This window comes from Dipteris shenzhenensis, chromosome 17, assembly GCF_047967505.1.
Source record: "Dipteris shenzhenensis isolate YYH24624 ecotype China chromosome 17, Dip_SZ_1.0, whole genome shotgun sequence".
Taxonomy (NCBI): Eukaryota; Viridiplantae; Streptophyta; class Polypodiopsida; order Gleicheniales; family Dipteridaceae; genus Dipteris; species Dipteris shenzhenensis.
The window spans coordinates 2789351-2800773 of record NC_141612.1 but is presented as its reverse complement, the minus strand read 5'-3'; the positions used below and the strand labels follow the sequence as shown (position 1 = coordinate 2800773).

General features: G+C 43.3%; 1 protein-coding gene and 1 non-coding gene across 2 annotated transcripts in view; both read left to right on the top strand.

The window, feature by feature from the left end:
- Positions 1-201: 201 nt before the first annotated feature.
- The window catches only part of LOC147891524 (uncharacterized), a 40567-nt gene continuing 29345 nt past the window's right edge, over positions 202-11423 (top strand). Inside the window, 4 exon segments of the mRNA XM_087388924.1 lie at positions 202-337; positions 1454-1703; positions 1892-2125; positions 11037-11202. Of these exon segments, the coding sequence (XP_087245050.1) occupies positions 1471-1703; positions 1892-2125; positions 11037-11202 (633 nt within the window). The 5' untranslated portion in view covers positions 202-337; positions 1454-1470.
- On the top strand, positions 7895-7998 carry LOC147891525 (U6 spliceosomal RNA). Its single transcript, XR_015542545.1, has one exon. It is a non-coding gene; the product is annotated as a U6 spliceosomal RNA (small nuclear RNA).

The window sequence follows — 11423 nt, the reverse complement described above, 5'->3', positions numbered from 1 at the left end:
TTGAAACGAAGAGTTGCATTGCATGCCCTTTCGCCACCCTCTCTTCTCTCCTCAAATTATCCACGGCAGCTGCCACCAGCATAGCTACAACACTCGATACAAGATTGCACAATCAACAACCCAAAAGACCAGCGAGCCGATTCGCACGATCATGCTTCATTAAAGATTCACGTCGGATTCATTGGACCTGTATATCAATGCCGTGGCTGGAGGTGTGCAGTGTATGAGTAGCCTTCCAAAACAAAGTGCCCATCTCACCAACGACGAAAGAACAGAAGAATCCCTGTCGTCGGCAAAGCATTGCATGATGTGCATGTAGACCCGGAACGGTAGAGAGGTATGTTGTCGGTATCGGTTGGTCCTAGTCCGTCTTCGGTCGCGGCAGCCTATGCGAATGAAGCTATTACTTTTCAGGGCTTTTTATCAAATGCTAAGCTGACTTATCAAACTACGCTGTAAGGCATTTTGAAAATGCCAGCTGCACAAGGGGGAAGGGCTGGAACTCATCAGAGAGACAAAGGAATAATATAAGTGGCTCCAGGAGACCAAACGATGGGGGACGATGATGATAATTGGGAGAGGGTCCAGGCAAAACAGTGCAAATCTTAGAACCAAGCCTTTAACCTAGTCAGAAGATACTCCTTCGTGCATTGGAATAGCACGCATGCGTGGGTATCAAGTGCCAATCTAAGAACGAAGCCTTTGGCGGAGTCAGAAGATGCCAGTGGATAACGGATGCATGTGTACGTGTTTATGAAGTCTCTTCCTCCAAGTAGGAAAAGGGACTGATGGCATCTCGACGCTAAAGCAAAACTCATGGGAGAGAAGAAGAATTATCCAACAAAGGCCAAAAAGGGGCTCACGGAACAGTAACATAAGCGTCTTAACATTTTCTGAAGTTTCTCACAATGCATGAAATAAATATAAAACGAAATGTATGAAAAGAAGGAAGGCTAGAAAAGGTTTCACATACAACCAAGTTGGAAACGAGAGAGAGAGAGAGAGAGAGAGAGAGAGAGAGAGAGAGAGGTATAATAAGATCGATAATTTCCTTAAAACCTAAGAATGGAGTAGATGCACGGTCAGGATCCAAGGTATCTGTGTGAAACTGTCTGAAATCTTAGCGCAAGTCTCTAAAAAGAGCGGACAGGCACGCCAAAGAGATATGTATATTCATGAAGTATGGCGATGAATGTACACATCAAAGCTGAACTGTTCCAGCAGAATAAAGTAATCGTCTGTCACTCCGTATGGCGGGTAGAAAGTAACTACTTTTGCCTTTCCAGATGGCAGGTGTGGAGGTGTCAGAGCATTCTCTTGACAAGGAAATGCTTTGTTTTCATATATCATGTTATATATGTTTGGGTAGATGACTTTAGCAGCTGTCAGCAATACTGCAACCATCAAAGTAAGATGTGCTCAAGTCTGACTTGGGATGCGCCTGTTGTAATAGGCTCTGAGGATTGAATAATGCCACCAAAGAAAGGGACCTCAGGAAAGAAGGACGCTGAAAAGAAAGATGACAATGATGGGGACATCCAAGGCTTGCTGCTTGAAAAAGACTTGGAAATTGAGACACTTTTAGATAAGCTCTTCAGGCTTGAGAGAAGGTCGCAGTCTCTTGCAAGTCTTACTGAGAAGCAGCAGACTGCCACAAAAGAGATGCAAGAGAAACTCCAAGACGTTATTTCTTGTCTTACAAGGTGACAAATGAGACTTTGTGTTTCATTACGATCGGTTGTTTTCCAATGTCAGAACCAATCCTAGGCATGTACTCAAGCGTCTGCTTTTTCCCCTTTCTCACCTGCGTTTTTCAATAATTCTCGTGTCAGAATTGGATGTGTCTAGGATTATGTATATATTATTTAAGTAACGCTAGCCTCTGCAACAGTGATATCAAAGCCAAAGAAGCCAAGGGCCATGAGCTGGAGCAAGCTTTAAAAAATGTGAAAGCCGAAAGCATGAGGGCAATTGAAGCTCTCACCAAAGATTTAAGTGAGCTAAAGAACACTCATAAGTTTGTTACTGAAGATCTGCGGCTTCAGTTGGCGAATGCTCAGGTTCAGTTGCGTGACATAGACGATTTCAGGGCAAAGAAGACAGCAATAGAGCAGGAGATTACAGGGTGAGTCCTTGTCTTCCTGGTGATTTTTTAATGTCTAATATTGTTCAGTTTGTCTATTCTTGCCTTGAGTTTTTTTCCAGATTCTCTCACTCCTAGTTTACAACTGGCTATAAGAATTTGTGGACTTGTATGAGTTTGGGATGTATTATTGGTAGAGTGCTCTCTGTGTATATTTAAAAAGCAGTGTCTTCAGAAACATTCTAAAGATGCATTTCAGAAGTCTCAAAGAGAGACATTCATAATTCTTATAGGAGTTTCACCTAGAAGCATGCTTAATTTATATATGTTAAATGTATAACATATAAAGTTTTATAAATTGTAAAATACACTAATATACACTTACATTCTATAGATCATATCAATAGTCACAGTCATCAGAGACTTGTTTTACGCCTTTGTCACTCATGGACCGATTGACATCCTTTTTCTCAAAGAGTGCAAGCTCATCAACAGATATAACACTGAGATAGGGAAATTCTTACTAAGGCATACCTTTTGCTCTAGTGTCCTTGGATCATGACGTGGGGTATGCATCTCAGTTTCTTCTCGTTTTTACTGCATATGGAGTCTTGATTCTAGAAATATCTCAATGGATCATACTCATCTTAGGGACCTCTAAGATCTGGGTTAATTCTAGTCTATGCTACCAATCCAAGAAGAGATCAAGTTGCCTTTTGGAACGAGGTCTTTACTTTGTTGCCGCATGTTGATTCCTAGATTGTAGGGAGGGACTTCAACATGATAGAGCATCTTGTCGATAAGAGGAAGGTATCCAACGAGATCTCCATCCCAGCTAGACACAAAGCTTAGTAAAGAGTTTGGAAGCATATGCCCAACCTAGCCAAAGGAGAGATGAGGACACAGTTGGATGCTCCTTTTACTATGCAGGAGCTCTACACTACACTTCATGTCTTGCCCTCAGGCAAGTGTCTAGGTGATGATGGCATCAGGCCTTCCTTATTTCGCACACATTGGGACACTTCGGGGAATTCCCTCCCTCAAATTAGCAAGGGAGACATATTTAATATCTATATATTAGCTCATTACAACACCTTGTCTTTATATTTTTGTGATTGTGGCTACAAGCCACTTCCCCACTCACAGACATAGATTATCGGTCTTCGTCTTCCTATCTAGAATGATGAAGAACTCCTAGACAACGAGCTTGTGGATGATACAATTGCACTTTTGGAGACCTCCCTTATAAACCTCGGTCCTTCGTTGCTTTAGAGCGACCTTGGAAGAGTCTTGTCTTGTAGCTTGAGCACATATCAATTGGCAAAAATTTGTTGGATTTGTAAAAAGCACGGATCAAGCTTCCCTACTAAAGAGAGGACTATCTAAGTGGATTCTAATACTATACTAATGACAACACTAATCTAAGGTGGATGCAGCCTAAGCGCAAATATCATGACTCAAGTTCAATTACAGTAGGCTTGTACTGATAAAGAGGCTTGAGAGCTTGCTTGAAATGAACCTTCCTTTTGGATACATACTTGCATTTGCTTGCTCACATGTGGGATAAACCTCCATGCCATGTGGCAGCATGCCTCTCCCTCATACCTTTATTCATACCTTTGCCTCTATTTATGTACTCATGGCATCACAACGCTCAACACTTCCCCTTGGTGCCATGACGTATTGGCTACTGCAAGTTGATTGGATGTGAGTTTACAAAAGAATCCCCTTCGTGCATACTTGCTACTTAAGGTGGTCAAGTGTGGTGTTACAACATGATCAATACCTCCCTTGGGTGCTTTACATAGCTACTAGTTGTGGTGAGGTTTGATTTGAAAACCAAGGTCTTCTCATTTGGTTACCTTTACCAAACATGGGCTAAAGGTGGTAAGGTTTACTTTTTAATACATTTTGTCGATGGCGTTCTCATCTTTGATTGATGTAGTTTGATGCATGGTGCTTTTCTCTATGTGCCTTTACTGCATTATGTATGGATGCCATGTTTTGTACTATGGTCATCTCATGCACTTGTACTTTTGGTATGCTTATGATAGTGATTTGTGCATTCATGCTTTACTTTGTCATTGTTGCAAAGGTCTTACCAATTGAATCCTTTTAATATTGCCAGTGTCTAATTGCATATGATGGCTTTAATGTAATGAGTGTGCAATTCTTGAAAAGCTGATCATTTTTCCTTTTCGGATCATCGCCAAATTGTTCGTGGATCAAAAGTTATGGCTTGTCAAAGTTTTGATCAAGGAGAGGGATATCTATGATATGACAGTAGGAGTTCACATGCAGAATACAAATGTTCTTGGCAAGGGGTAATTGTGCTTGGTGATGTGGCCCTGATGATGTGGTCTAAAGATGTGGCATGTGACGTGGCAGATGAGATGATGTGGCCTATGTTTAGGTGGCAAGCTAAGGTGGCTTGATGACGAGGCCACTTAGAATAGGCTTGCCACGTGGTAGCTTCTTGACCAAGCCCACTTACACTATCTCAACCTAATCTGCTAACCTAGCCACGTGGCTTGTGTGCTGAAATGAAGTTGGCTATGGAGAATGGAGGCGGAAGAGATCCCGTCGGTGAGGCGAGGTAGAAGATAGCACATGATGTGGCGTAAGGCTTGTCGTTACTTTGTTTCTGGGTGGAGCTTGCATTCTCCTATCTATGAGCTTTTGTTTGTTTGTGTGTAGTTGGTCATCACTGTTGGATTTGTCGTGTGGTCTGTTGTAGGTGCTGCTGCTCCATAGTTTGTAGTTTTGCTAGTTGGTTGTTTGCATTGAGTTTGTCGCCTTTTGTGTTGTCTTGGTCGGCCGTTGTGTGTAGTTGTGTTGCCGCTTGAGTTTGTCGTCGCTTGGCTTTGTATAGTGCTTCTTGGTTGCTAGGTAGATGGAGTCGTCGTAGTTGATTGCTAGCTGTTGTGCTATTTGTTTGATTGATTCAATGTCTAGCTATCAAAGTCTGTGTCATCGTACACTTGTGTAGGTCTAGTTGTGCGTCGCTGCCTTTGATGCTTCTTGTTGTTGAAGGGCCTTCGAGTTGCCGCTGCTGTCACTCCACTTGCTTTGACCGTGTCTAGTTTGCTATGTAGAAGACCTTGTATCGTTATAGAAACTTGTAGATAGGCTCTCCTTAGAGTTTGATAGAAAACCTCTCTCTTAAAGAAGATGACTCAAATCTCTGTCTTGCTTTCACGTAGACATCTTTTTCCCTTATTGATGATCTTTTCTCAATCTCACAAGGAGAGGAACTCTCAACGAAATTGAAGGGAAAGGAATCTCTCGCTCTTCTCCCTTGGAATTACAAAGTAGAACACTAGATGTATCTCTCTCACAAAGGATTGAAGAGAATGAACTCTCACAACAGATTTGAACGGAATGAATGCGAGTATTGGAAATCTCTCAAGATAAAAAAAACTCTTATCAAGTAGAACTCACTCAAGACAAAAGCTTTGATACCATGTGAAAAGCACGAATCAAGCTCTCCTACTAAAGAGAGGACTGTTAGAAATCGACCAACAGAGGGTATGCACAGTGGAAGACTGATAGAATAGCCCAGGAGCTCACACAGTGTGTGTGGGGAGTGGAATCACAAACTTCTTTACTTAAGGTGCATCACATAGATGTGCAGACTCATCAATAGACAATGATCCAGCCAGATATAGAAGCAACCAAAACAATATATTTCCATCCAAAACTATGGACACAACAAAACAGAGATAAATCCAAAGTCCCACGAGAGTATGGTCCTTTGATCTTATCACAAGATACTGCCATTATCTGTCGGATATCTCTAGACTTGAGTCCGCGTGCTCCACCTCAAGCGTATGTAGACTCTCCGTCCAGATCACAACACCTTGCTGCCCTTGAAGCCAAGGTCCAGCCCCTAGGGAGCTCAGTTTGCAGCACACCTTCAACTCTCCTTCACCTCCAAGATGAGGCCCAAGGGAATGCCTTCAGGCTCCTTCTTGGCAATGAGCCTTGTTAGGCAAGCTCATTGTTAGAGGACTTCTTCCAAGCAATGAGCCTTGGAAGTATTTTTTCACACAACAAATTCAAATGTGTACTCCCTATAGAGGTGGTGTGGAGGCCGAGCACTACTTGGATCTTCATGGATGCACGTATCAAGCTTTCTTCATCCCCCTCCCAGGGGCAGTAATCTGAGCATGGATAGACAACCTATCATGTGGAATGACACCCTCCCATGTTATATGTTTGATGTAGAACATGGATAGACAACCTATCATGTGGAATGACACCCTCCCATGTTGTATGTTTATGTAGAGGATGGACTCTCCACTTCAGTTTGTACAAGGTAATGCTTTTTACAATCCTAGCTGATTTTGGAGACTTTTCCAAGTTTGTTCCTTGCACTTATACTGTTATGCTCTAGCCGAGATAGCATGACCTCGGATAGATCGGTGGGCATTTTCTCTTAGATGACCAACTTTTGTAATAATTAATGTGCGTAATTAAATGGTCAAGAGAAGTAACTGCCAAGGTCCTAGGTGAGGGCGTAATGGCATTGACTAGGTAGTTCTAATAGGGCTAGGGCCTAGGTGCATCTAAATGTGAAAATTGCCAAGGGGCAATTGTTTTTAAAGGAACTCCAAGAGAAGGGTGAAAAAGGATGCATCTAAGTAAGGGCCTAAAATGTAGACATGTGGCCAGGAACTATCTAGGGAATTGTGGGTCTCAGGGATAAGGATAAAGGAATTAACGATGAGATTAGGAATTAATCGCGTATCTGGTCCTTGAGAGTTGGCTGGGAGGAAAGAAAAAATAGCCATCGCCCGTGAGAAAGAACTAGCGTAGGTCTAGTATATATCGCATGAGCAGCGGGAGATAGAGAGGTGGTATTACATATACGGACAGGCAGTCCCTATAGGACTTCAACAACATGTTGATCTCTCATCTCCAATGGACTTTCCATCACTGAGACCAGGGTCACTGGGGTAGGCACTTTGACCACTAGGTCTAGGAAGCAGTTCCAAGCCACGTCGTCATGTCGATGAGGATTGTTAGATGGAACATTCAGGGTCTAGGCGGTGTCCTTCATCATTGTTGTGGAAAGTTGATCTATAATCAACATCTTCGAAGTGTCTCAAGTGGTCCCATTATTGATAGTCTTTTTCTTGAACAACATAAGTTGAATGATGCTATTTGTCGGAAATCCAACAAGCTTCTTTCTAGTCATTTTTTGGTCTGGTGGTGCGGTTGGCACTAGAGGAGAGACAAGCAGTTCAGTGCAGCACACATTTTATGCTTAGCTGGTGGACATGCTGTCATCACTCTAGTGGTGGATTCATGGATCCTTGAGATTGACTTCAACATGGTGGAGTTGCCTCTACATAAAAAGGGGGAAGAGAAGGTGGCATTTACTCTCTGGAGAGAGCTTATCGGGATGCATTCATTTTTTAGTTTAGAGGTAGAAGACCAAATCACCATAAAAGTGAGTACGATGTTTGTCCAAATGCTGGCCGTGGTGTGAGATAGGTGGACCTTGAAACTATCAAGTGTCTTACGGAATGGAGGGGCTCCTCCTTTTTCTCAGAGACTACATCATGGTTGAGGTGGCATTTTCAGCCTCAACTTGGTTTCTCTCTAGCTCTTTTTGAGTTTTTGCTTACTCTTCTAGAGTATTTTTTCTCATGTCTACCATGACGTATTTTTGTCAAGCTTGCTCTCGCGGGTTTTTTTTTTTCATGCTTAATAGAAGTCTCTTTCATGGAAAAAAGAAGAAACCATCAAATGCCTCTGTGCATCTGATCTCTACATATGCCAGTCTAAAATGCTTGCTGTTGCTAAGTCTCTTCGGAGACATCTGATAAAATTGGAACGATACAGAGAAGATTAGCATGGCCCCTGCGCAAGGATGACACGCACAAAATCGAGAAATGGTCCAAATTTTTTAATTGGCATAAATCCTTTGGCTTTTGGATCAATGATGAGGACACTCCAGGTTGGGGAGTTGACATTGGCTTTTCTTGGATTCAAAGGGGTGTTCCTGTCAGATATTTGGGATGCCAGGTAGGATTGGGCCTCTCTCCAGCACAGCAGTTTGCCCTAGTACTAGAAAGTATAAGGAAAAAGCTCCTTTTTTGGAGCTCAGCCAAACTCAACCTTGCCTCTAGAGTTGTGGTAGTGAACCAGGTTCTCTTGGCCACCGCTTGGTTTGTGTGTTCTTGCTAGTGCCGGTCTAGGGATTACATCACTCAGCTAATTAGACTAGTCAGGAATTTTTTATGGAGTGGACTTGATGGCACGGTAGATGTTGCAGTGAGGGTGGCCTGGGAGACCATTATTCTCCCTACTTGGGAAGGGGGCCTTAATATCATTGACCCAGACTTGTAGTGCAGGGCATTGCTTTGTAGGGTGGTGGTGAGGGGACTCATGCCTTGGCAGGAACCTTGGAAGGATTTCTTTTTTGGATGCATTCAGGCTTGCACACCTACCTTAGGAGATGATTGGGTGGACAGCCCTCGCTGGATTTTTACTTCTGCCCCTCTCAGGTCTCCTGCCTCTCCTCTCATGACTGCCATCCTAAAAGCTTGGGGGAGCTTCAGGAACACTCTTCGAAGGGTTCCACCCTCTACCCTTGAAGAGATTGATAGGTAGCCGATTATTTGGAACGATAGTATACTTGATGAGCATGGCAGACCTCTGGGCACTTCTCATTATATGCAGTGGTTTGGATGGGAGAGAGGCCCCGCCTACACAGTAGGCACTTGGAAGGCTTTTATCAGGCTACCTGAGGTTCAGAGGTTACAGTTCGTGAGTCACCTCAGAGGGGTAACACGCAGGATTCAGCAGATAGATGCAGCCATCCTAGTGGAATGGACAGTCGACATATCTATTACTTCCACCACTTGGATGGGAGCTTTTTCGAGGACAGTAGTTCCTCTACAGGTGATCGCTCTTCGAGGTCTCGGGGAAGATGCTTTGGTCTTTGACGTTGGGGATGGAGGTATACTCTCTAGATCCACGGATGATATTCTTCTAGAGGTTGCCTTTCAGCCTGTCAGGATTGCTGGTTTTGTGGACCATGGAGCGGGCTTGCAGTGGTACTTGGACCTCGACCCTCTGCTCTTGGCCCTAGGATCCTGGAGGTTGTGGTTATATGGAGGTGCACCTATCAAGTGCTTGCAGTGGGACCAAGGAGAGTGGGAGTGGATAGATCATGCGCACCGAGAGAGGGGGATTCCCTTCTTTCGTTTCATGGTTGGTAATGCCAGGAGATTTCAATTGAGCAGTAGAGGTTGGGTTCCCTCTAGAGCCCCCCATTGGGATAGCTTCTTCATCACCGCAGATTTACGTAGGAACTTCTGGAGGAGGCTTTGGAAATCCCTCAGAAATAGAGAGATCACTCTTTTCTTTTGGCTTTCTATTCATGGAGGGATTGCAGTGAACCTGTGGAGATCACGATTTGGGGCTGATCCCACTTGCCCTCGTTGTCATTTTGCAGAGGAGTTAGTGCGACATTGCCTTTGGGACTGCAATCAAGCGAGGATTGTTTGGAAAGGAGTTGCTCGGATACTCAACATTTTTCATACATCCCCTTTCTTCATGACTTGGGGTTTGGTCACATGGTTATCTCTTACTGGGCCCCAGGTGTTTTATGAGGGTGAGCCTTCTTCTTGGCTATTCTCGATCCACCGACAGGTGATAGAGCCTTGCTCTCTTCAGGAGGTACCACATATTCCTTTCAGAGCTTCAAATGTTTCAGTGAACACCTCTTGGGAGATTTTGGCTAGCATTTCCTCTTGGCACATTTGGAGAGCCAGATGCACAAAGGCCTTGGATGGCACCCAGATACACCCATCACAGGTGTTCATGAGTATTTGGAGTGACACGGTTCACACTTTGATAGCCATATGGGCTAACATGCAGGGCCCTTCATGGGCAGCCTCTTCTAGGAGGACTGAATTTCTTCGAGTTTGGAGGGGTTCTCCCTTTTTCTCCGAGGTTGCTACCGGATTGAGATGGCACTATCAGCCCCAATCCTTTCTTTTTGGCTCTTGAGCTTTTCATGCATTGCATGGTGTATCCCGTATTCCGGTATGGAGCTTGCTCTAACGGTCTTCTTTAATACTTAATAGAAGTCTCTTTTTTGGGGGAAAAAAAAAATGCTTCCTACGATTTCCCAACGTGAGTCCACTGAGGCATGTGTGGGTGTGTAGGAAGAGGAGGGGACAACGTCCAGAGAGCATAGTTCGACCAAAATCCCAAGAGATGCTATGCATCTCATAAAACATATGAGGCCCAGATAGGAAAGAGCCAAGCCACTGAGCCCTAGGTGATGAAGAGACAAGAGGGAGCAAATCCACTCAAAAATCCCAAAATCCCCTTCCAGACAACCTTGGCATGACATTGTGTATACTTTGAGGGCTATATAATCTAGGATGCAAGGAAATTTGTAATTTGTATCAACCAGGAGGAGGTTTCTTCATGGGGAACGGAGTGGCAGTTCTTTTCCTTTTGAGTCTCCTTTGGGTTTACTTTGGATTTTTTGGCTTGAGTCCTTGAGTTTTCATGCTATCATGATGTATTAGCACCTGGAGTTCACACTCTTGATGTTTTTTTTCATTTGAAAAATAAAACTACTTACTTGTAAGGTTAGGGTGTGTTCTTGTTTGTACCTCATAGCTTAGAGAATGCCCCAGATTAAGGGATGAATTCATGAACTTGTTTATACTTTCATACCTTGATAATTGTTTATGAGTATAGCTCAGATTTCTTGGCCTTACCCTTCATCTTGGCCTTTGCTTTTTCTTTACTTCCATCATGGCTTACATAAAAAAAGCAAAATTGCAATGATAATTTAACTATGGTTATGACTGTTTTGGCTTTACAAACATGTTTTCTTGGAATTAGCATAGGTCATGGTGCCATTCAATGAAAATATATTGATTTAAACTGATACAAGATTATGGGATCTTCATATTCTTAGATTGAAAGAGCAATTGGAGAAAGAGAAAAAAGAACATCAAGATGCTATGATTGATGTTGAGAGAGCAGCTTTGCAAGAGAAAGAGAGGCTTAAGAGGGAAACGGTGGTCCGCATAGAGGAAACTAAACTACAAATGCTGCAGCAGATGGACGAGCAGCTTCATGCTGTACTATCTCATTCCAGAAAGGATTAACTTGAATAGTGTGTTCTGCATGTATGATGGAACACACATGTGTGCTTGCACACGCGCACGCGTGCACAAACACACATGTATCAGAATCTAAAATCCCAGAAAAGGAGAATACATCTCTATTAAAGCATGTTTATGTCGAGAGGGTGTTTTACGATTTTGACTCCGAAAGTAACTGCACACGTTGTTTAAGTGCA